Genomic DNA, 25,867 nt, shown 5'->3' on the forward strand with positions numbered 1-25,867 from the left:
GAACTAAACATAGAAAAACAAATCTGGTTTAAAAAGGGTAGCAGATCATTCCTTTGATTTTAACAGTTTGTTTGCATGTGTTGCAGTATTACGAGATGTCCTACGGTTTGAACATCGAAATGCACAAACAGGTGAGCAACCTTATTTTTTTATTCTCCCCCTTCTCATTCAATATCACTTTCAACCCTTTTCCTCCCCAAGATCCCCCCCCCCCCCCGCCCCCTTGAATAAATATCCTTCCACTAAGGCGTGGAAACCAGAGCTCCGTTCGGAATTCCATCCGACTCTTGAGACATTGTCTTCTTCTCTTTTTTTGCTCCCGTCTGTCTGTCACAACTCTTGCTTTACATTTCTTTTGTCTTCTGCATTTTTTTCCCCTTTGCTTTTAATTTTCTGTTTCCTTCGTCTGCATCCTGTGCCTCTCTTTTGATTTTTCTCCTTATCTTCGCTTTTCTCCTCTTCCTTGCGGACATAAACAGTCCATGCTGGATTTCACTTTCAATCAGGTCACTGCCTTCTTGCTGTCTACTCCCTCTCTTGCTTTTTCCTTCCTCCCACCCCCATTTCACCATCTCAATCGTTTCGCTTTTGACGCGTCACAGCCCCCCACTCCCAAACCCATCACAACGACTTTCCTCCCCCCACCTTTCTCCAACTGTTTCTCCTTGCCTCATTGTCACACTTCCACGCCACCCAATCCTCTTGTCTCCCATTCCATCACCCCCCCCATCTCTTCTACTCCTCATTCTGCCCCCTCCCCCCCACACACTTCCCCTTCATTCCCTTTCTCTCTGTTACCCCTTTCCTTTCCTCCCTCCTGAAGCTGTCATTTAGTAGTTGGAGTTCTCTAACAAGAAATCATTGTGTCTCCCCTGGGCAGGCGGGGCCGAGGGATGGTGGGGGGGCTGATGGATTGGGAGGAGGATGGAGGCGAGGCGGGGGTGAAGGTGGCCAAGCAGGAGGAATGAGAGCGAGTGGGGGAAGAAGAAAGGAGGGGGTGGAAGTTCAATCCGGCGTCAATAAATCACTTAGGAAGGAATGGGGTTGTGTGTCCGTGTATGTGTGCACGCATGCACATACACGCGCACACACCTCAGCACAGGCTGGCTGTCAACTAGACAAACCGCCTGCAGCCATAATGATGTTGTCATGATCTCTGCATGCATATCATTACTGGCCCTAACGGCCTTGATAGTGTGTGTGCGTGCGTGCGTGTGTGTGTGCATGCGCACCGAATCATGTAACGCTAATCAATAATATCGTCGAGGGAGGTTTGGAAGAAGGCCAACTTGGAATAAACACAGGGATGTTTTTGTTTTTTTTTTGCTGCAAGACTATTTTTAACTAAAAGCCAAACAAAGGCAATGTTGTTAGCTGGTTACCATGGCAACAGTGCTAAACAACCAGTATATGAGGGAAGGGCAGACACACAACGCATTAATATGAACCCAAATGCCACACTTTCCAGCTGCACCGTCGTGACCATATGGAAAGTGGAATTAATTTCACTTCGAAAAAAAGTTATTCGGTAGTCAGTGAACTTGACAGGTTTTTTTTTAATAATACTGATAATATGGCCAATTTTCATGGGTTGACAAGTATTCTAGAACGCTATTAGCTTTGATTCATGTTGACATCAGTTCATGGCTAAAAAAAAACAAACAAAAAAGCCAAATGGATTATTTGAAATCAGTTTTTATGCAAACGCACACACACACACACACACGCATACAAAAATCTACAATTTTTGGGCATGATCATATCCAATGTTGGCATATCACCATTGCACCCCAGCAGATAAAAATACAGTGTACATATTTTTATCTTTTCTTTTTATTGTACTCTAATTTTTAAAAAGACAAGCATTTCAAAATGAGGGCATCACAATGATGTTACTCTCCACGCTCTAAAACAAAAAAAGGAAAAAAAGATTTTCAAAAAGAAGACGAAGACACACTTCCTGTTGTCAGTGCAGCAAAATACAAACATCAAAATATTGCCTGCTTATGTAGCACGTCGCTAACACTACATTGCAGGTACACCATTAAATATTAATATTTTAACTAATGTTCTCTTCCGTGCTTTGTCAGCACTGCATAACTACCAATCGAAAGACTTTTCAGCCAACATGTGGATTATTCCTAATATTGATCCATTTGATGATGAAATCTCTCATTCCCGCCCTGTACTTTTGTTATTGTAGCATAACCACATACGAGCAAACTGGAAGATGAGTAAGAAGGGTTGGCTGCGCCGTTGAGCTGTGGGAAACACACGCTCAGTAAGCGCAATTGACCCCCGGCGTGAAACACACACACACACATGCAAAGAAGCAGAAAGCGAACGCACACGCAAAAGATGGCCAGCACAACACACACCCACTATGAGGGTATATATATGTGTGTGTGTGTGTGTGTGTGTGTGTGTGTGTGTGTGTGTGTGTGTGTGTGTGTGTGTGTGTGTGTGTGTGTGTGTGTGTGTGTGTGTGTGTGTGCGCGCGCGTGTGTGCGTGTGTGCGTGTGTGCGTGTGTGCGTGTGTGTGTGTGTGTGTGTGTGTGAGTGTGTGTGTGTGTGTGTGTGTGTGCGCGCGTTCGTGTGTGTATGTGTGTGGGCTGGATGCGGCCACAGCAGATGCTCACCATGAATATTTTAGTCCAACTCCCTGGCAAAGATTCCATTTGCATTGACCAGATGTAAGCGGCTGAAATATTTACCCCACGGGGATCTGGAGGGAGGGGAGGGAGCGGGTCACAGCGACAAAGTGCAAGTGCTGACGGATGTGTGTGTGTGTGTGTCTTTGTATGTGTTTATTCATCAAATGTCTTCTTTTTTTCCCCCTCCCCCGCTCTCAGACGGAGATTGCCAAACGGCTGAATGTGATCTGTGCTCAACTCATCCCATTCCTGTCACAGGAGGTGGGCTGCCCGTACACGTACACATTATCTGATAGGGTGAAAGTTTGTCCCGTTGCGTTTTCCAGCCCAAATATCCAGCCAGAGATAAGTCCTCTCCCCCCCCCCCCCAAAAAAAATGGTATAAATGTTAGGGGTTGTGCCTCAAAAAAGATAAATGACAAGTGCCCGCGTGCGCACAGTCTAATGAGGTGAATGAAGCTCACCCAAGCATTTTACCAGGCCACAATGTACAGGCAAAGACAAATGTTCACACAATAAAGGTGTAAATGCCAAGGGCTGTGCCACACAAAGATACAAAGACAAAAACGCACACACACATTTAGGTACACACCCACACACAGATTGAGTGTAACAGGGCAAAAAGTGCTCATCCAAGCATTTTTACAGCCAAAATGTCAAAGCATAGACAAATGCACATGCAAGAGCGTAAATGTCATGGGTTGTGACACACACACACACACACACACACACACACACACACACACACACACACACACACACACACACACACACACACACACACGCTCAGAAGAACTTGGAAGCGCACCCCCTTCCCCCTCAATAACCAACCGTCCACATGCATTCCGACACGCTAAGTAGGTTTTCATGCTAATCAATCCGCTGTCCACACAATGAATATGAATGAACGCAGCGTGTCCTTGCAGTGACCTCTGCTTTTTCCCCCCTCCCCCGCCCAACCCCTTACAGCACCAGCAACAGGTGGTCCAAGCTATGGAGCGCGCCAAACAGGTGACCATGGGGGAGTTAAATGCTTCCATAGGGGTACGTGGGCTCCCCCCTCTGCCTCAAGGCGTGTGTACCTTATCCTCACGTTTAATTTTCCCTCCTCTTTCTCCACTTTTTAAAAATGATCAATGAGGCACTCTTTTAGGCCCACTGCACTTTAGTCTGATTGGACTTGAAATTGTCCCTTGCAAATATGATCCCCCCCCCTCCCCTGTTAGGCCCACTGCCCTGACTTGTGCATTTCTCCCACTGTACTTCCTGCTTTCCTGCTCTGGACTTCACCCCCTCCTCCGGGAAGCACCTATAAGTCACCCGTGTCTTCCTCCCCCTTCCCCGCCCTCCATGCAGCAGCAGCTTCAGGCGCAGCACCTCTCGCAGCATACGCAGGGTCTGCCGATGGGCCCGCACCCGTCGGGACTGCCCCATCCCGGCTTGGCGCTGGGGGGGGGCTCTGGACTGTTGGCCTTGTCGGGGGCGCTGGGGGCTCAGCTGGCCGCCAAGGATGAAAGGGCTCACCTCGAGGCCGCAGTTGCCGCCGAGCATCACAGAGGTAACAGACTGCAGAATTTCAAGTGAATGACAAGTGATGCTTTGACTTTAGCGCTGAGGTCAGCATTGAAATTTCACCCTCTGCCCCCCACCCTCTAACAATACTCCGACAAATACCGTGTCTGGACCATGTTTTTTTTTCCTTTGACAATATAAATGGTCCTCAAACGTATTGTATACAGGATATAAATATGCAATAATGACAACATTATGGTCAATATAATTTAAATAAACTTTTTTTTAGTTTTATTTCAAAAGACATTGTGCTACTCCTTGTTTGTGTGCCTTGCCACCATGCGGCAGTATCATACGATATCGAACGTAGATAGAAATTTGGTAACAAAACATGGTCACAATTCTGATATGACATTTGCCAGTACAGTGAAACCTCGGTTTACGAACCCCTTGGCTTACGAACTTTTTGGTTTACAACGTGACATTTAGGAAAATTTTACTTTGGCATACAAACTATTTTCCGGTATACACACGGAGGTGCCACAATGAGTAATGTGTCGTTCGCGAACGAGCCCGTTCTCCTAACAAGAAAATAGTGGCCACTGTTTTTGTCCTCTATTCCCCGCCCCCAGTCTTCGGTTAAAGCCACATGATTGGTCAAGAACGCAGCAGTTGGGGATGGGGTTACAGACAGACAGAGAGAGAGTGAGGCCGTTCTCCAAAAAACAAAATGGCATCTTCGGTTAAAGCCACGTGATTGGTCAAGAACCCAGTAGTGGGGGGGGGGGGGGGGTTCAACATGAAAGAGACAGGCAGACAGAGAGAGAGTGAGAAAACACACACACGAAGGGGAGATGACAGAGCTGGAAACAAAAAATCAAAAGTGAAATAGTGAGAAAATTGATAGAAATCAGTGAAATTTCGACCCATTTCAACTTTGACAGTTCAAAAGCAGAGTGTAGACTGGAAGGTTAAAATATCCCATCAATCAGGCTCCACAAATAACCCGCACAAGTCATCTGAACACTGATGCAAAAAGCTATCAACCCAGCTAAACAGATCACAATTGATGAAGAACTAGATACAATTATCACAGAGAAAGCACCTACAAGGGATCATTCCTCAAGATGGTGAAAGAAGCCTATGTTCCTCATCAAGTGTTTAATGCTGAGGAAACCGGACAATCCATTCCATCAAGCCATTAACGACCACCACAAAGGTAAATAAAATGACTTTTTTGTACAGTACAGTTTATTTCTTTAATCATAATACTATAGCACATTTATTATACATAAATTAAAGTATATTTTGTGTAGTTTTAAGGTTTAGAAAATTAGAAAGTGGAAAATTATGTTTCATGGGGACCTGGAAACGGATTAGTCTCATTTTAATGGTTTCCTATGGGAATTAATTTTTGGGATACACTTCTTTTCGCCTTACACACTCTGTCTGGAAACCAATTAAGCTTGTAAGCCAAGGTTCCACTGTATGCAGTTTTGCTATTTGTTTCCTAACTTATTTTTGTATAGTATTTTGTTGCTCTACTGTGAACTCATTGATAAGGTAGATATCACAGAAAATCTGAAATATTAATGATAAGACAGTAGGGTGAAATTTACCATACTCATGCATGTAAGTTTTTTAAATTTAATTTTAATATTTGTTTAGTCAATTAATAAAAGTATCAAAGTCAGCCATTTTGGTTAAAAGTAGCCATTTTGTCTAATTTTCCAGGATCTTTTCCAAAATAAACCTCTCTCGTAGCAATTGAATTTAATTGCTACTAAATATGGACCATGTACACAATACAGAGGGGGTGATACAAAAATCAGACAGAATTTATGTTTTGGTCAAGGCGGTGAAGTTTGAGTCCTCGCCAAAGAACTCAAATTGGGCAAATGACCTGTGTCCACATGGTTAGAGTTGGACCGAGTGTCTTGTGTATGACTTACAATGACAACCAAAGGGAGGTAACATCTTGGCAAAGCTGTTTCAAGGAAATCCAGTATTGTTATATAATGGCAAATATTTTCTTCTTCTGTGTGCATTTATTCTTGGGGTGGCGGCCGCCCATCAACATCTCTGCCTGGAAACAGACCGCGAAGCAGGACCAGTGAGTACAAAGCATTTCACAGCATGGAAATATACACACACACACGCCATGGCATTGAGGGTGGGGTGGTCTAGATTTGGGTCAGAAGGATTTAGGAAGGTTTCAAAATGTTGACCTGCCCAACAAGCAATCAGATTCTATATTCACAGAATAGTTTTTGTAATATATTTGTATATTAATAATATATTGCAGTGTCTGAAACTCATGACAAAAAGTTGCCGGACACCAGGGCAGACAGACAACTCTGAAAAGTTGCCTGCCCGGCCATAAAGTTGCCTGCCCCATTTTTCACAACTTGAAAAACAAAACAAAGAAAACAAGACGACTCATCTAAAAAAAAAACCATTGTTGCAAAGTATTCAGGATTTTTTTAAATTAAGGATGTACCTACCACAAATGCTGCCTTGCTTTATTTATCGTAAATATCCCTTGCGGATGATTTTGCTCCAATTGGTCATTTGTCCATACATTCTTCGTCATTTTCCACAATGCGATGTTTGCGTTGCGTCGTCTGCTACAAGCCACGTGAATTCTTCTTTCCAAGATGCTTTTAATGTGCGTTCAATTTCTAAACGCCATACAAAACTTTACAGTACACTTTACAGTTACGGGATAATGTACGTTTACATTTTGTAGCGTCATAAATTTTGTTAGCTTCTTTTGAATCTTCTGGGGCTGAGCTTCTGTGCATCTACTTTGGAAGACGATATGCAAATGAACGACCTTATAATGCTCGGGAAAGACGGCAGCACAAAGCAGGCTTCTGATTGGTTGCCGTGACGAGTACGCAAATTGCCAAACAAACCCAAATTCAAAAATGTCCAAACCGAATGATTACGAAATCAGAATAATTTATTCTGATTTCGAAATCTTCATTCAAACGTTTGCTTTATTAAATAAAGCAAACGTTTGATTTGAAAACAAATATCTTTTTTTTTCTTGAAGACGTTGTCGGCCACCCGTGCGAAGACGTTTTGTAAGTTGTACACCCGGCGGAAAAGTTGCACGCCCTGGGCGTCCGGGCAGACGCTATTTCAGACACTGTATATTGTATATATTATACTGTATAATATATTTGTTCCTTCCTTCACTCATCATGTCAAGGTCAAGTGAGAAAGTAAATCATCTGCTGTTCAGTATAGGGCAGGTTTTCCCAAATCGCAGAAAGGCAGCAACAAAAAAAAGCTTAAAGGACAACCGACGTCCCTTTTTTGTTTTTTAACTGACATCAGAAAAACGTTTTATAGCATCTAAAATACCCAAAACACGCAGTATGATATTTTTAGTCAAATGCAAAACACCAATAAAAATGACTTAAAGTGTCCAAAATCTGCAAAAAATTGAGCTGCGAATTGGGCATTTTCAGAAAGTCCCGCCCCCAGTTCGTGACATCACGCCAAGACGTCTTGCATTGCTTGTGAATCAAAACAATGGCTTCACATTTGGAGAATATGCTTTCTTGCTACTCATCCAGTTATGAATATGATTCAAATAGTTCTGAAGAGGAAAGCATACATGTTTGCTATCGATTAAATAATTTATTTGTACCATTTTGAGGCAACATTCGGGGGGAAATCTCTCACCCAAAAAAGAGGCACCAAATGGCGACCTCCTGTGGCCACCTCCGTTTCCACAGGCTGATATATCCCTTATATGGCGCTTGGACGCCCTCTTCTGGCCTTCTGGCGGCTTTTGGGTGCAACACTAGATCCCCAGACCAAACAAGTACAGCAAAATACATTGACGTGATGGAAGGACCGCTACAATGCGTCTTTTTTTACAGTCAGGGGCGGTCCTTTAGTGACATCACGTACGGACTCGTCACCGACTCATAAACAAGACTTCCTGAATATTCAGCGCGAGTCTTAAAAGGTAAAATATAGCTATATGCGGTGGAATCTTTGTAAAATACGCTCAGTAGAAGTCATTTCAAGCCATTTTACAAATTATGGACACATCTTGTCCGGAGACGTCGGTTATCCTTTAAAGGACAACCGTGACGATACCTACCGTGATGTCACGGTAGGTATTGTTACTGACCGAGAAAGCGACACACAATGCATTTTACAGTACAGTACTTTACCTTGTTTGGTCTGAAAACTTCGTGTTGATCCGTGTTGATGGCGAAATTAGAAGGAAAACACCAAAATAACGCGATGGTGAATCGTGTGTTGCACCAAGACTACTATTTGATACAAGCTGACACAAATTCCCAGCAGACAAATCAGCCCATTTCCAACGGAGCTTGGGCGTCATCTTGTGCATTTTCTGGGACGCTACATTTCAGTCCAGATGCCTCAAAATGACACGCAATTACTTCTTTAATCGATTGCAAACATTTATGCTTTCCTGTTCAGAACTATTTGAATCATATTCATAACTGGATGAGTAACACGAAAGCATCTTCTCCGAATCTGAAGCCATTGTTTTGATTCTCGAGCAAGGCAAGACGTCTTGGCGTGACGTCGCGAACAAGGGGACGGAACCTTCTGAAACTGGTCATTTCCGGTTTCATTTTGAAGTAATTTTTGGACACTAAGTCATTTTTATTGGTGTTTTTCATTTGACTAAAAATATCAGCTTGCGTGTTTTGGGTATTTTAGATTCTATAAAACGTTTTTCTGATGTCAGTTAGGAAACAAAAAAACGGTGTCGGCTGTCCTTTAACTCGGTTGTTTATAGGTTGTTTGTTGATGGCTGCGCAGACACTCAACTATTTATACACAAGCCATTAAAAGTACATTTTCAAGATTATGAAATAGCCTGTTGTCCAAAGTCTAGTATTTTAAAATCTTTTTGACGTGGTCAGGGTCAACTCAGGATAGCAACACTGAAAAGACATAATTGAATAAGATGAGATGGCATAAATAAAAATAATTCCTGCTAAAAATAATATACAGTAAAGTCTCGTTATATCGATATCCAAGGGAGTCCGAAAAAATATCGATATAACCGGGACTATCGATATATCCGATCCTGCGCCGAACTGCATTAAACAAAAGCCGCCAAAAGAGGGCAGCCAAGCGCCATATAAGAAACGGAGCTGGCCATTAGCTCCCTTTTTTTTGGGTGAGAGATGTTCCCCCAATGTTGCCTCAAAATGGCACATATAATTCTTTACTGATTGTAAACATGTATGCTTTAATCTTCAGAACTACAGTGTATTTGAAACATATTCATAACTGGATGTGTAACAAGAAAGCATATTATCCGAATCTGAAGTCATTGTTTGGATTCACAAGCAATGCAAGACGTCTTGGCGTGAAGTCATTTTTATTTGCATTTGAATAAAAAGTGACATCGGCTGTCCTTTAATACACAGTATGGAATGTTAATAATTTTCAAAATCATCGCGCTTCAGCAGACAAAACAAGAAACATTGTTGCAAAAAACGATTGCATTCATATACAGTACAGTGGGCATGTACATAACACAACAGGGAAACTGCAACGCTTGCATCTTACTGTATTATGTATACAATTTAAAAAAGTCATCAATCTTCTTCTGCTTCCCATTTTTACCTTTTAACACAAACACTTCAATCTCGTCTGCTACACACGAGCTGGCGTCTGAAAATGAAAATGGCTCTGCTACACGGGTGCTGGGCACGTAACCAAGTCACCTGACCAAGTCGACCAATGGCGCGACTGATGGCGTCACACGTAACCAAGACACGTGACCAAGTTGACCAATGGCGCGACCGATGGCGTGTCACGTGACAAAGTCACACGGCCAAGTCGACCAATAGCGCGACCGATGGCGGCTCATGTGACCAAGTCGACCAATGGCGCGACCGATGGCGGCTCACGTAACAAGACACGTGACCAAGTTGACCAATGGCGCGACGGATATATCGATATAAACAACAAAAATGGCCGGCGGGGGATGAAAAGGAGCACCGTAATAACGGGATTATCGTCATAACCGGGTAACGTACTAAACGGTACTAATTATACATAAAAAGACTAGAAATGTGCAAGGGAAATGAAAATAGTATCGTAATAAGCGGTACTATCGATATAACAGATATCGATATAATGAGACTTTACTGTAATAATAAATAATATATATATATATATATATATATATATATATATATATATACACAGTAAAGTCTCAATATCGATATTCTCGGGAGTCCGAAAAAATATCGATATAACCGGGACTATCGATATATCCGACCCTGCGCGCATGTAATTTTCTCCTTGTGTTCATAGAAATAGTATCGTAATAAGCGGTACTATCGATATAACCGATATTGATATAACGAGACTTTACTGTGTGTGTGTATATATATATATATATATGTATATATATATATATATATATATTATAGTAAAGTCTCGTTATATCGATATTCAAGGGAGTCCGAAAAAATATCGATATAACCGGGACTATCGATATATCCGATATCGATATAACGAGACTTTACTATATATATATATATATATATATATATATATATATATATATATAATAGAAATAATTTCTGCGTCCGTCCGCAGTTTATGAGTCTTTTTCGATGATTCATGGCGGTCACTCTCACCTCATCGTCATCCTCTAAATGTCCTCTTCTCTGTCGCTCCCGTCCTTTGCTCCCTCCACCCCCACCCCACAGAGCTCCCTTTCCAATGGGGACAAAGGTCGTCCTGCAGCAGACTACCTCAGCAATGGCAAAAAGAGGAAAGCTGACGAGAAAGAGTTCATGACGGACTATGTGAGCTTGCCCGCGCTCTGTACCACTCAACTTCTGAATCCATTTTGGTTGTCGGACTTGATTTAAACTGGTCGATACATATACGATAGCACAATTGCGAGAATAGGATGTCAATTTCATTTTGAGCTGTTTTCGTTTCAAAATCTGTGACTTTTTATGAAATAATAATTAACGTATTTTCCACAACATCAGACGCACCTTCAACGAATGACATTTTAAAACCTTTCCCATGGATTGCCTCGATCGGATTAGCCTTTATTGGTCTCGCACTGGGCACTGGAGCAATTTACATTTCACAGCAGCAAAGTGATGAAAGTAATGGGAAAGGAAAGGACGAAGTAGAAAAACAATTCAGGAGCTGCTGTACAGGCAGCCACTCTCGCGGCGCTATCTTGAAGTCAAAAAACATAAACAACTAAATAGCAAATAATGTGACACAACACAAAAGATTAGAGGAGAGGATCAAAGTCTCTTTTTCACCAGTAGATCAGCGATGTCATGGTGAAATGTGCACGTCTGCTACAAGCTAAATGTTGAAAGCAAACACAGAGCTGTCGCATCCATTGACAAAAACACACTGTCTCTCATCCCACGCAAATCCGCTTCAATTCCAAGCTGCGACAGTTCCACATACGCATCCCATATAAGGTGCTTCATTTCAACTCCATTCAGTCTCAAAATAAACAATTGTTTTATTATTTTCTCAGAGGTGCAGGACTCGTATTTTCGTGACACAGTTTGTCGTTTAACAACCGCAATAGTATAACATTGCGACATTTATATCACGTTGTGGAGGGGCACATTTCCTCCATTCGTTAAACACATAAAAAATGGGTGATGCTGTTCCTGTAAATTAAATGTAACTGTAATCACAATATAGTAGCAGTTGTAGTAGTGAAAGACGATAACAATAATAATTCAAATACTAACTGTAAAGCAATAGCATAATAACTCAATGTTGTTCACACGTTAATGTCCATATTCACAATACGACCAACCTTGTTCTACTGTAAAAACACAAAAATAAACACCTAAAGCTCACTTTATCAGTGCATTCCGTATATATAGCGAACAAGATTATAAGGCACATCATCAGTTTTTGTGTAATTATAACTCTGAAAATACAGTAGTTGGCCCGCACCAAATCATAATGAACTACTCTTAGTGCGACGTTTATTTCGCAACATACAAGCGGTTCAGCGGCACCTTCTTTACCGTTGGATTTTTTTAATGAAAATGAAAAGAGAATGATTGTATGTGAATTTTGTCACCCATTTTTTTCCTCTCTACTTTGCTTCCTATCGCAGGGCAGCGATGCAGATAAAAGCGATGATAACTTGGTGGTTGACGAGGTGTGTGCATGCCATGCCGCAATTTTAAATAACCGTTATTTGACAACTTTGACCAGTATGCTCAATCTCTCCGCACTCTGACAACGCAGGACCCGTCATCACCCCGCAGTGTGCAGTCCTACTCATCCCGGGAAAACGGCCTGGACAAGATGCCTCCCTCACGCAAGGAAGTCCCCCCGCAGGCCAGCCCCACCTCACTGGCGTCCTCCAGTAGCGCCGCGTCACCGTCTCGGGGAAAGGAACCCACGCAGGTAGCGCGTTGAATTGGATATTAGGGAAAAGCCCTGAAAAATTGTAGGAAAATAGTCATTGCTACAATTTGTGGTTCATTGCTGTGTAGATACTCATTTTTAAACGGCATTGTGATTTTTATCTCACACAGATGATGAATAAACCAAAAGCAATTTCTAAATCATGATTCTTATGAGGGGCAAAACTGTAGTCAGCAATAATAATCAACCATTTGCAATAAATTGTAATGCATCTTTTTCATGCCCATAAGACAAATTTATTCCTTCGTCTTCTTTTTAAATCAGATATATTCTGGTATATTTGAACACACCGAATTTATGTTGGGTTTTGATGCAGTAATTGCGAAAACAGCCAAGGCATCCCGGTCCTGGAGGAGCCAAGCAGCCCCACACCATCTTAGATATTAACTTAGATATTGTTATGCCAGATTTAACAGGCTGCAAACCTTACAAAATATACCTCTTTTGTCTCCTTAGTCCGTAGAATGTTTCCCTTCCTAAAATCTGATACAAAAATCGGAGTGTTCTTATCTTGAATCAGTACAGTGATACCTTGGCTTGTGAACTTCATTGGTTCCCAGATTGATTGTGTAAGGTGAAAAATATGTATGCCAAAAATTAATTTCCCATAGGAAACCATTAAAATAAGAATAATCCGTTCCCAGGTCCCCATAAAACATAATTTTCTACTTTCTAATTTTCTAAGCCTTAAAACTACACAAAATGCACCTTATTTTATGTATAATAAATGTGCTATGGTATTACAATTGAAGAAATAAACTGTACTGTATGATAAAGTCTTTTTAGTTACCTTTGTGATGGTCGTTGATGGTTTGACGGAATGGAGTAGCCGGTTTCATCAGCATTAAGCACTTGATGAGGAACGTAACCTTCTTCTTTCACCATCTTGAGGAGTGATCCCTTGGAGGTGCTTTCTTTGTGATAATTTTATCTAGTTCCTCATCAATTGTGTTCTGTTTAGCTGGGTTGATAGCTTTTTGCATCAAGTGTACAGATGGCTTGTGCGGGTTGTTTGTGGAGCCTGATTGATGGGATATTTTAACCTTGCAGTCTACACTCTGACTTTGAACTATCAGAGTTGAAACTCTCTCACTGTCGACTGCCTGTCTCTTTAATGTTGAAACCACCTCCACTCACTGCTGCGTTCTTGACCAATCACGTGGCTTTAACCGACGACTGGGGGCGGGAAATCGAGGAGAAAAACTGCCATTTTGTTGTTAGAAGAACGGGCTCGTTCGCGAACGACACATCATTCATTGAGGCAGCTACGAAAAAAGTTTGTATGCCAAGGTAAAATGTTCATAAATTTAACGTTCGTAAACCGAAAAGATCGTAAGCCAAGGGGTTTGTAAACCGAGGTATCACTGTATATCAATTTTAGATGTCGCTGGTCGGGTGAGCTAAAGCCGTGGTACACTCTGCCATCGTCGGCAGCCTCTTAACTAAGATGATTTCTTCCTCTGCAGAGAGAAAAGTCCAGCACTCCAGGTATGAAGCCGGGCACGCCAATGTCGCAAGAATCAAATACCCCTGGACCGAGTGGACCACCACAGTTCAGACCCATCCCTGGCAAGCCTGGTGTTGACCCGCTAGGTGAGACACCACCAAAGGCCTTTTTTTTTTCTTTAACTGGTCCCATAAAAACAAATGTCTTGTTGCGATTTTATCCGATTGCTACCTAATTTTGAATGTAGCACAGGCGGATTACCCCAAAATACATTTGGTGTGTGATGAAAGTTAAGGGAGGAGGCTCAAATTCACATCACGTTGCTGTTATAGAAATGAAATCCCGGTCGTAAATGGTGGACTCGCAGTCCTGCTTCGTCCCTATTCAAATTGTTTGTTTTTTTAAATATTGAAAAGTGTCGACCCACTTTTGGCCCACCCTTGAATTGCTGTGACAAAATTGTTTTTGCTGCTGAGAAATGTAAATTTCTCCACTGTGAGACAAATAAAGGCTAATCTAATCTAATGCTAAAACAGCAAACAATTAGCGTTAGCATTTGTATTAACTTTGGAGTTAGCCTTAGTGTTTCCCCCGCCGCAAGCCATCCGCAGACGGGATTTTAATAAGCTTCCGTGGGCCAAGATGGACTGAATGAAAAGATTAGCGGCCCTGAATGATTACTTCATCATGAGCATACATCGATGGTGTGCGCCTCTCTTTCCTCCTGTCATCTCCTGTCAGCACCGTTTAACACATGCACACACTCTCCATTGCTGCTATCAACTCTTTCTCCAGGGGAGGATGCCCAGCAGGGGGCACTCGTGTTCTGGCACTGCTTCGTGTCTCTCAATTTAAAAGCCAAAGCGTCATCATGCGAGATAACTGCCATGTCTTGTCCACAGCTCTTGGTCTGAGGAATCCCTTGGTCGTCCAGGGACCGTACCCCCCGGGGGCTTTCGGCTTGCCCCTTTCCGGGGTTAACGGCGACTTGCCCGCGGCGGCAGCAGCGGCAGCCTATGGCGCCGGCCTCCACCTGGTCTCCCCGCAGATGAACGGAGCGGCGGCGGCTGCCGCTGCTGCGGCGGCGGCGGCGGGTTATGGACGCTCCCCAGTGGTGAGTACCTGTAATATGCCATTAGAGAGGTTCCTTCCTATCTTAAATCCATTTAGGATTGACGTCTCGGCCACAAACGGCTTTCAATGGCTCATAGACGGTGGCAAAGCATTTGACTATTGTCAAATGAAGCGCCTCATTTCACCCCATCAGACAGTAAATAGTCCCTTGACAAGAAGACGGCGCCATCGACAGAAAAAAACTGCATCAATCGCCAAATCTAGCTTTGCTTCTTCAAGTCATTTGAGCTCTCTAACTTTGTTTTGATGCACAGGTGGGGTACGAGTCGCCGCACCCTCACATGCGAGTGCCCGGCTTGCCTGCCAGCCTGCAGTCGGCCGCCTCTGGGAAACCGTAAGTGTTCCATTATTCAGCCGAATGGTTTCATTTCTAGAGTGTCGTAGCAGGGCAATGTGGTCTCATAATGTGGGCAGTAGCGTTGGGACCTCCTTGGCCCCGCCTCCCCCTCGCTACAATACTACCTAGCTAGCTATTTGCTATTTATTGGCATCTGGCTAGCTGGGTCGCTATCCCGATAGCTATCTAGCTAGCTATCCAGTAGCAGTCTGGCTATCTGGCTAGCGAGGTGACAATTTCACCCCGCTAATTCCCCACTGCGTGTTTTGCAGGGCTTACTCGTTCCACGTGAGCGCGGACGGTCAGATGCAGCCGGTGCCCTTCCCCCCGGACGCCCTGCTGGGGCCGGGCATCCCTCGCCACGCGCGGCAGATCCACAGCCTGAGCCACGGCGAGGTGGTGTGCGCCGTCACCATCAGCACCTCCACCCGCCACGTCTACACGGGGGGCAAAGGCTGCGTCAAGGTTTGGGACATCAGCCAGCCCGGCAGCAAGAGTCCCATGGCGCAGCTCGACTGCCTGGTCCGTCCCCTTTACAATACGTAACGAGACTGCATATTTTCTTGACTTTTTAAAATGATACCAAATCTCTCCCTCTGTCATCCAATCAGAACCGCGATAACTACATCCGCTCGTGCAAGCTTCTGTCGGATGGGCGCACGCTGATCGTGGGCGGCGAGGCCAGCACGCTGTCCATCTGGGACTTGGCCACGCCCACCCCTCGCATCAAAGCCGAGCTGACGTCCTCGGCGCCCGCCTGCTACGCCTTGGCCATCTCGCCCGACAACAAGGTGTGCTTCTCCTGCTGCAGCGACGGAAACATTGTCGTCTGGGACCTGCACAACCAGACGCTCGTCAGGTAACAAACTTGACCCACAACATTCGAAAGCCCAGAACGTATAGCGCTTTTTTTGCCTTGATTTGTTTACCATAATTTCCGCACTATATGACTTGTATCATTATTATAATTATATATTATTATTATAATGGTTTATTAACAACAACAAAAATCCCCACTAATAAGGTGCATCGAATTATAAGGTGCACTTCGAATGAATGACATATTTATGGCCATGATTTTGCCATTATTTTTCTTTTTTTATGTCAAACACAAAAATATAAATTGCAGAAGAGTATCATGTGTGGTCGGTATTCTCTGCATTTTTATGATCTGAAAAATATGCCAGGGTTTTATCAGAGTTGATCACAATATAATAATGTTTCTGAGAATACCAACCTTCTTTTTGTAAAATAATTATGCCTTAAACATTTCAGAAATAAACGTATTTATTTATTTATTTATTGAGACACTAAATACAAAAACAATCGCCCAATTTTCCATTTCTAATCATTATGCCAAAAACGGAAAATTATGGCAAAATCGAGAAAAGAAATCTGCCTGGTGACGGACTTTTAAGAGATTACCGAAATGAAACGCCATTAGACGCTCCCTACCTTACAAGCAGTCGTTCATAAGGCGAATTTGGTTGTAAGTTGCTTCAGTTCTATATTTTGTATGGAATGTATGTTTAAGTCCAACACTGAACGGGCAAGTATTAAACACAGACGCTCCAACAGTTGTAAAATAAATTTACACCTACTGTAGTAGGACAACATATCTTTGCCAGCAGCTTCAGTAAGCCATTACTGAAGCTCCTGGCACGTAATTGCTGAATTACGTGCAAGCAGCCATTACTTTTTGTTATGCATCACCTCCTCCTGGAGTGTCAACTAGGAAGAGGGATTTCCTCAGCGCCCAAATACTCTACGCAGCCAATCATAACCGAGCTCGGCGGACCGGGGCCTGAACTCATTGGCAACACTTCAGCACAGTATTGGTGTCCATCGCACAAACATCCAGCCCTTGAAACCTTCAATGTGTCTGTGCGTGAAACACAGCACGCAGCCAATCGGAAGCGAGCTCGGCCAGAAAAAGCCACGCAATACAAAATCTAACTTACGGCATCTCTGTCCAAACATTTTTTGACATACAATACCTGCAAAAATGTCCGTATGCACCATTTTTTGTAATTCTAATCATCATAAGTTGGGGAGCATCTGTACCCGCAAAATTGTTCGCATGTACCGTTGTTCGTAACTCCAATGTTTGTATGTAGGGGAGTGTCTGTACTCCTATGCGGGGTGAAATGGAGGCGGCGGCTGCTGACAATAATTGCGAGACCTGTTATGGCTCAATATGACTTTATATATAAGGCGCTTCAAATGATAAAGTGCAGGGTCATCTTTGGCCGAAAATGAGGAAGCCTTTTGGGTGCGCCTTATACACGAGGGAAAATACGCTATTTCATGTTTTGAATGCGTATTATTTGTGTTTGTGTGCGCAGACAGTTCCAGGGCCACACGGACGGAGCGAGCTGCATCGACATCTCCAACGACGGCACCAAGCTGTGGACGGGGGGCCTGGACAACACGGTGCGCTGCTGGGACCTCAGGGAAGGGCGCCAGCTGCAGCAGCACGACTTCACCTCACAGGTGCGCCGTCGCTTGTCGCTAGGCAGACTTGGCGGCGACGGGTGGGGGGGGGTCTGCGTTTCCAGTCTTAACCCTGATCCAAACGTCGCCGGCGGCAGATCTTCTCGCTGGGTTACTGTCCGACGGGCGAGTGGCTGGCGGTGGGGATGGAGAGCAGCAACGTGGAAGTGCTCCACGTGTCCAAGCCCGACAAGTACCAGCTGCACCTTCACGAGAGCTGCGTCCTCTCCCTCAAGTTCGCCTATTGCGGTCAGCGCCTCCGCCCTGAAAGCTCAATGCAGGCTTGAGGCCTAAATTCCAAACTCTCTCTCTGTGTCTCTCTCTCTTTGTGTCTCCCTCTCTCTCTCTGTGTCTGTTTCTATCTCTCTGTCTGTGTGTGTCTCTCTCTCTCTCTGTCTCTCTGTCTATGTGTCTCTCTCTTTGTGTCTCCCTTTCTCTGTGTCTGTTTCTCGCTCTGTCTCTCAATCTGTCAATCTCTCTGCGTCTCTGTGTGTGGGTGTGTGTGTGTCTCTCTCTCTGTCTCTTTATCTGCGTTTCTCTGTCTCCCTCTCTCTCTGTCTCTCTGTGGCTCTCTCTCGCTCTCTCTCTCTCCAATATGTTTAAATATTGCTCTGTATCAAATTCTCTGTTGATTTCTGTTTAAAAAAAAATATATATATATATATTTTAAAATGACACTTTTTCTTTGTGACCAGAAACAATTATTTGTACAATTGCATTGCCATCTTCATCGACGGTAAGCTTGGACCCGCTCCTAATGTTGTGCTCGTGCATGACCCCTGCAGGTAAATGGTTTGTGAGCACCGGCAAAGACAACCTGCTGAACGCCTGGCGGACACCATACGGCTCCAGCATATTCCAGGTGACCCTCGCGCAACCGCTGCTTCAAACAGCCTCCCAATATTTCAGGTGAAATTTCCAAATAGACTTACTGTGTGTGCGTTTGTGTGCTCAGTCCAAGGAGTCTTCATCCGTGCTGAGCTGCGACATCTCCCCTGACGACCAGTTCATTGTGACGGGCTCAGGGGACAAGAAGGCCACAGTCTACGAAGTCATCTACTGAATGAGGTCATCAAAGCACCCGTGGAAAACTCGACTACTTTTTTTCCATTTGTTTGGCAAAGAATGACTCCAAAGTGTTTTTTTAAACACTCCGAGAAAGCCGGTTAGTGGATAGCTAAGCAGGTGTGGGATTCCTCCAAAGATGTTTTCTTTGTTTTTTTTCTTTAACAAAATCAAACCTCTGTAGTGGATAAAACATTAGCAACATAACTTTTTTTTTACTTTGTGGACCACAAGGAGACAGAATGAAAAGCAACAAAGGAAAGCCGGCTTTGGAACCTGCTCAAGTCGGCCACATTTAGGCGGAGCTGATCTCCAACATTCATCCTGGTTGTGCATTCTCTGAAAAAGACACAACGTGACAATACCGAATGCGCAGCATCAAATGTTTCCGTTTTTTGTTGCTTTGGTGTTTTTGTTTGTTTAGAAAACATGACTCATTGGTTCCACCAGAGACCCAACAGAAGAACATATGCTGCATCATGTTCAAGGTTACATGTTGTTTGCTGGCTTCTAAATGGCTGTAAATAAAGTTCTCTCAAGACAACTTTGCATACTTCACTTGATTCTGTGTGGAGTGCGTTGAATTGAATAATAATAATACTACATTTAATTTCTAGGCGCCTTTCAAAACTCTCAAGGACACCTTACAGTCACGGGATAAGAATTTTGTATGTATTTTGTGCGGGTGAGCAGCGGCATTAATATAAAGGAGTGAAAACTGAAATTGAACTTCTTTCAAAGGATGAACATGTGTTTTTATTATTGTGTGAGCATTGGTTTGTTTATACAACACATGGGAGAAAAGACACACAAAGTGGGACAAAGCCTGTCCGGCTCTTTCAAATTAAAACATCAGCTGTACATCAGTTTGTAAACTGTAACAAAAACAGAAAAAAAAGCCAATGCGTGGTAATCAAACACTTATACTGTACATACATACAGCTCGAGTGTGTGTAATAGGGAAAGAATTTGCATTGTGGCTGAAAGGCAGGCAGGCAAAAGCATCCACATCGTTCACATGTCAGACTCGTATGCTCTGCATGTACTTCAAATTTGAAGTACAAACAATCAACAACAACAACAACAAAATCAGTGCATGGGGCCTGAGTTCCCAATTGATTGCTACTGTCATCCCTCAAGTGTTTATTGGATTGGATTTGTCTTTATTAGTTTAGATCGTCATTGTACAAAAAAAAGAAGATATTTGGTGGCAACATTTTCCAAAATTAGCCATTTTTCTTGAGAGGCAGGTCAGGATTCCGTTGTGTCATCGCAGGGATTTTCAAAAGCATCACGAGGCACTCGAAAGTGATGTCGAATCACAGAATTCACTTTTCAAATTTTGCCAGTTTGACACCAGGAAATTTTGGACACGCTATAGTTGAAAAATTCAAGTGTTGGTTGATTACTTCTAACTTTCATTATTTCCATCAGTACACTTGTTCATGTCGAAAGCGGTTCTAACTTCAAGTATATTTTTCCTACCCGTTTTGTGACGAGCAATTGCGATTTTAGTACAACGGCTGACCAGATACGCACTTGTGAAAGAAATGAACAGCGGAAACTACTTCAAGGGATGAAAAAAAATCTTCCCGGCAACTTGTAAGTCATTTTAGACCGACATTCAAAATAAATGAACAGAAGAACTTTGGAAAAAAAGTACAACATTGTCAATGATATGGATGCAATACGTGTGGTAAGGTGTGAGGAGGGGGTCGACGAGTTGGGGGGAGGTGTGCACTTCTGTTGGCTGGCAGGAGAACACGGTGTTGCTCATTAGACGTCCTCGGAAGGAAATAAAAGATAAGAAGCGGGGAAGCCGGGTCGTCGCGTGCCCCCGGTGGTGACGTGGGAGCTTCCCCGAGCTTGTGACACCTCACGGCGGGCGGGGTAGGGAATGGCGTGGTGCGGGCCTCATTACAGCCTCCCGTGAGTGCGCGTGCGGCTAATGAATCGACGGTGTGCTCTATCAGTGCTGGTCTTGGGGGAGGCGGGAATGGGAGGGGCTTCCTTTCCTTTGCTGAGCTCTTAATTAGGAAACAGGCCTCCTTAGGCAGCCTTTTCATTTACATTCTCTCTCCGCACCAAAAGTTTGCGATGTTACTTTATAAAAATGAAATCAAGTGTCATGAGTTCATATTGTAGTATTTGTGTTGGGTGTGTGGTTTCGTATCACCCAGAAGCATAAATTGGTTATGTTAGCTCTTTTAATTAATTATCAAAAGAAAAACATCCCCGTCCCCTAATATTTGTCCTTTTTTCACGAACAATGTAATTCTCTTCCCGCTCTTGCTGATAAAAGTATACAACGAAAGGAGGCTTCCATGGTATTATGGGATGGGTGATCGGTTGTCACGGCAATGAAAATACGAATGTCCGCCCTCTCAGTAGACCACCTCGTATACGGTGGCCTTCTTGTCCCCCGATCCTGTCACGATGTACTTGTCATCTGGGGATACATCGCAGCTCAGCACCGACGACGACTCCTTGGACTGCATGAGTACAAAGACAGAGAGAGAGAAAGGAAGAGAGAAAGAGAAAGAGAGGGGAGACAGAGAGGGAGTGAGAGGGTGACAGAGAGAGAAACAGAGAGAGAGAAAGAGAAAGAGAGAGGGGGAGAGAGACAGTGAGAGAGAGAGAAAGGAAGAGAGAAAGGGAAAGAGAGTGGGGAGACAGAGGGAGTCAGAGGGTGAGAGCGAGAAGGAGAAAGAGAGAGGGGGAGAGAGACAGCGAGAGAGAGACAGCGAGAGAGAGAGAGAGAGAGAGAGAGAGAGAGAGAGAGAAGAGAGAGAGAGAGAGAAAGGGAGACAAGGTGAGAGAGGGGTGGAGAAATAGGGAGAGAGAGAGAGAGAGAGAAAGAGAATCAGAGAGAGAGACAGAGGAAAATCAGAGAAAAATCAGTGAGAGTGAGATGAGAGAGAGAGAGAAAGAGAAAGAAAATTAGTGAGAGCAAGAGAAAAAAATCAGGGGAGAAAGTGAGATGAGAGGGAGAATCAAAGTGAGAGGGTGAGGGAGAGAGTCAGAGAAAGAGAGAGAGAGAATCAGACCGAGAGCGATGAGAGAGAGAGAGAATGACTGATGAATGAAATCCAATGCAATGTGCTGACTCATCACAACCAAACACTCTCTCTGCCTCGCTCTGGATGAGTGTTCGTCTTGCTTTTGAAATAAAGGAAAGTCACCTGGAAGATGCTGGCACCATACGGGGTCCTCCACGCATTGAGCAGGTTGTCTTTGCCCGTGCTCACAAACCACTTGCCTGAAAGCAAAAAGACATTTAATCAAATACAATGGAAGAAAAGAATTTGACATTTGGCTGTCAGAGTTAAGCAAGTGCAGAACATTTGTGGTGCCTGCATTGAGCTTTCAGGGCGGAGGTGCTGACCGCAGTAGGCGAACTTGAGGGAGAGGACGCAGCTCTCGTGAAGGTGCAGCTGGTACTTGTCGGGCTTGGACACGTGGAGCACTTCCACGTTGCTGCTCTCCATCCCCACCGCCAGCCACTCGCCCGTTGGACAGTAACCCAGCGAGAAGATCTGCCGCCGGCGACGTTTGGATCAGGGTTAAGACTGGAAACGCAGACCCCCCCCCCCCACCACCCATCGCCGCCAAGTCTGCCTAGCGACAAGCGACGGCGCACCTGTGAGGTGAAGTCGTGCTGCTGCAGCTGGCGCCCTTCCCTGAGGTCCCAGCAGCGCACCGTGTTGTCCAGGCCCCCCGTCCACAGCTTGGTGCCGTCGTTGGAGATGTCGATGCAGCTCGCTCCGTCCGTGTGGCCCTGGAACTGTCTGCGCACACAAACACAAATAATACGCATTCAAAACATGAAATAGCGTATTTTCCCTCGTGTATAAGGCGCACCCAAAAGGCTTCCTCATTTTCGGCCAAAGATGACCCTGCACTTTATCATTTGAAGGGCCTTATATATAAAGTCATATTGAGCCATAACAGGTCTCGCAATTATTGTCAGCAGCCGCCGCCTCCACTACTACTACTATTTTGCAATGTCAATTTTCGTGTTTTGACATAAAAAAGAACATTATGGCAAAATCCTGCCCATAAACATATCATTTATTGAAGGAACGCCTTATAATCCGATGCGCCATTCATTGGGGGTATGCCTTATAATAATTATATAAGCCTTATGGTGTGGAAAATACGGTAGACAAATACAGTGATACCTCAGCTCACGAACTTAATTGGTTCTCAGAAAGTGTGTGTAAGGTGAAAAGTTAGTCTGCCGAACATTTATTTCCCATAAGAAACCATTAAAATGAGAATAATCCGTTCCCAGGTCCCCATAAATCATAATTTTCTACTAAATAAGCCTTAAAGGACAACCGACGTCACTTTTTTGTTTTTTAACTGACATCAAAAAAACGTTTTATAGCATCTAAAATACCCAAAACACACAGTATGATATTTTTAGTCAAATGCAAAACACCAATAAAAATGACTTAGTGTCCAAAATCTGCAAAAAATTGAGCTGCGAATTGGGCATTTTCTGAAAGTCCCACCCCCAGTTCGTGACGTCACGCCAAGATGTCTTGCATTGCTGTAGAATCAAAACAATGGCTTCAGATTCGGAGAATATGCTTTCTTGTTACATATCCAGTTATGAATATGATTCAAATAGTTCTGAAGAGGAAAATATACATGTTTGCAATCGATTAAAGAATTTATTTGTGCCAATTCTGAGGCATTATTGGGGGGAAATGGATCACAAAAAAAGAGGCACCAAATGGCGACCTCCTGTGGCCACCTCCGTTTCCACAGGCTGATAAATTCCTTATATGGAGCTTGGACGCCCTCTTCTGGTGGCTTTAGGGTGCAACACGAGGTCCCCAGACCAAACAAGTACAGCAAAATACATTGACGTGATGGAAGGACTGCGACAATGTGTCTTTTTTCGGTCAGGGGCGTTCCTTTAGTGATGTCACGTACGGACTCGTCACCAACTCAAAAACAAGACTTCCTGAATATTCAGCGCGAGTCTTAAAACGTAAAATATAGCTATATGCGGTGGTATCTTTGTAAAATACGCTCAGTAGAAGTCATTTGAAGCCATTTTACAAATTATGGACACAACTTGTCCGGGGGCGTCGGTTGTCCTTTAATATTAGCCTGTGGTGGGGTCTTTTCCAGTCCCATCATAGCAAAACTACTCCACTTGATAACAAACCACGTCCGAACTTAAAGAAAGGGGGTGGCGAAAACTAGTCCCCCAGCCACCGTGGTGCTGTTCGACCGTGTGGTTTGGTGTTCATCCGCCGAAAACTAGTCCGCCAGCCAAGATTATATGCTCGCAAATTTAATGTTCGTGAGGCAAAAAGTTTGTGAGCTGTGAGCTATAAAAGAAAAAAAAGTGCAATATAATCTGGGTCCGTGTCAGCCTTCCAAGGCTTTCGAATGTTGTGGGTCAAGTTTGTTACCTGACGAGCGTCTGGTTGTGCAGGTCCCAGACGACGATGTTTCCGTCGCTGCAGCAGGAGAAGCACACCTTGTTGTCGGGCGAGATGGCCAAGGCGTAGCAGGCGGGCGCCGAGGACGTCAGCTCGGCTTTGATGCGAGGGGTGGGCGTGGCCAAGTCCCAGATGGACAGCGTGCTGGCCTCGCCGCCCACGATCAGCGTGCGCCCGTCGGGAAGGATTTTACAGGAGCGGATATAGTTGTCGCGGTTCTGAAGGAATGTCGAGGAGGGGTGGAAAATCACATGATCCAATTTCTCTGTCAAATAGTAGTTCGCGCTCCATCTTTTTTTTCAGTAACTAAGCAATCACTTGACATTTCTGAACTCAGTCACTGCCATTCCCAAATTTATTCGGGAATTGAAAATATGACAGAGCGCCATTCCCGAATTTGTTCAGCTTGTGTATTTTCTTGTGTAGGTGCCGATAAAGCGCTGAGGCCGCTGTCAGCATTTCCCTTTTGTCCACGTTAGAGATTTCTTCCAGCTTCAACTGCTAACAGCTTCAAGCGCTATATAAACCAATACCATGTTAACATTAGCATCAATACGTCTGTGTAAACTCTCAGTCGTACAGGAGTGGTCCATCGATGAAAAGGTTTCTTCAGCCATCATCTGTACTTCTTTGCAGGTGTCGGACGTTTCGCTTCTTATCCAAGAAACTTCGTCAGCAAACTAAAGTCTTACTGGTAGTCTTACTACTAGTGCCATATCAGAATCAGAATCAGAATCAGAAACCAATATAATATTATTATATTTATGTATTGCATTGTTTTTTTGGTCAGCACCCTCATTTCAAGCTAATATAACTCCAGACCCATATCATTTAGGAATTAACTCTTTTTTTCCAATGAAAAAGTCTAAAGGTTTCTTACGCTGCATTGAATGTTTATGTTGTCCTAAAACTCAATGTTCTATTGGACTGGAATTTGAGTGATAATGACAAAAACCCTGGCACTGCCGTGGACACATTTTTGCACATGTCTGGCAGTGAATGAGTTAATATGTATTGCAAATACGCCTAGAGGGGACGGACCAGGCAGTCGAGCTGCGCCATGGGACTCTTGCTGCCGGGCTGGCTGATGTCCCAAACCTTGACGCAGCCTTTGCCCCCCGTGTAGACGTGGCGGGTGGAGGTGCTGATGGTGACGGCGCACACCACCTCGCCGTGGCTCAGGCTGTGGATCTGCCGCGCGTGGCGAGGGATGCCCGGCCCCAGCAGGGCGTCCGGGGGGAAGGGCACCGGCTGCATCTGACCGTCCGCGCTCACGTGGAACGAGTAAGCCCTGCGCTGGGATAAACGG

General features: G+C 44.1%; 2 protein-coding genes across 8 annotated transcripts in view; one reads left to right on the plus strand and one right to left on the minus strand.

The window, feature by feature from the left end:
- The window catches only part of tle2a (TLE family member 2, transcriptional corepressor a), a 50,791-nt gene extending 31,143 nt beyond the window's left edge, over positions 1 to 19,648 (plus strand). For 2 of the 7 annotated variants that reach the window (XM_089000981.1, XM_089000983.1), the window contains 17 exons: positions 87 to 131; positions 2,853 to 2,915; positions 3,624 to 3,728; positions 4,011 to 4,212; positions 6,263 to 6,279; positions 10,898 to 10,996; positions 12,304 to 12,348; positions 12,438 to 12,599; positions 14,087 to 14,213; positions 14,970 to 15,181; positions 15,456 to 15,535; positions 15,811 to 16,060; positions 16,150 to 16,397; positions 17,884 to 18,031; positions 18,130 to 18,280; positions 18,817 to 18,893; positions 18,987 to 19,648. In XM_089000981.1, coding sequence (XP_088857107.1) covers positions 87 to 131; positions 2,853 to 2,915; positions 3,624 to 3,728; positions 4,011 to 4,212; positions 6,263 to 6,279; positions 10,898 to 10,996; positions 12,304 to 12,348; positions 12,438 to 12,599; positions 14,087 to 14,213; positions 14,970 to 15,181; positions 15,456 to 15,535; positions 15,811 to 16,060; positions 16,150 to 16,397; positions 17,884 to 18,031; positions 18,130 to 18,280; positions 18,817 to 18,893; positions 18,987 to 19,094 — 2,139 coding nt within the window. In that variant the 3' untranslated portion in view covers positions 19,095 to 19,648. The remainder of the gene's footprint in view (positions 1 to 86; positions 132 to 2,852; positions 2,916 to 3,623; positions 3,729 to 4,010; positions 4,213 to 6,262; positions 6,280 to 10,897; positions 10,997 to 12,303; positions 12,349 to 12,437; positions 12,600 to 14,086; positions 14,214 to 14,969; positions 15,182 to 15,455; positions 15,536 to 15,810; positions 16,061 to 16,149; positions 16,398 to 17,883; positions 18,032 to 18,129; positions 18,281 to 18,816; positions 18,894 to 18,986) is intronic. The other 5 variants (XM_089000984.1, XM_089000985.1, XM_089000986.1 and 2 more) reach the window with 5 other exon arrangements.
- A 171-nt stretch (positions 19,649 to 19,819) lies between these two features.
- The window catches only part of tle2b (TLE family member 2, transcriptional corepressor b), an 87,227-nt gene continuing 81,179 nt past the window's right edge, over positions 19,820 to 25,867 (minus strand). The window contains exons 15-20 of the mRNA XM_089000432.1: positions 25,600 to 25,849; positions 24,529 to 24,776; positions 22,737 to 22,884; positions 22,482 to 22,632; positions 22,279 to 22,355; positions 19,820 to 21,588 (exon numbers count right to left, since the gene is read on the minus strand). Coding sequence (XP_088856558.1) covers positions 21,481 to 21,588; positions 22,279 to 22,355; positions 22,482 to 22,632; positions 22,737 to 22,884; positions 24,529 to 24,776; positions 25,600 to 25,849 — 982 coding nt within the window. The 3' untranslated portion in view covers positions 19,820 to 21,480. The remainder of the gene's footprint in view (positions 21,589 to 22,278; positions 22,356 to 22,481; positions 22,633 to 22,736; positions 22,885 to 24,528; positions 24,777 to 25,599; positions 25,850 to 25,867) is intronic.

The sequence above is a fragment of the Hippocampus bargibanti genome, linkage group LG07 (assembly GCF_051943395.1).
Source record: "Hippocampus bargibanti isolate YZ-2025 linkage group LG07, ASM5194339v1, whole genome shotgun sequence".
Taxonomy (NCBI): domain Eukaryota; kingdom Metazoa; phylum Chordata; class Actinopteri; order Syngnathiformes; family Syngnathidae; genus Hippocampus; species Hippocampus bargibanti.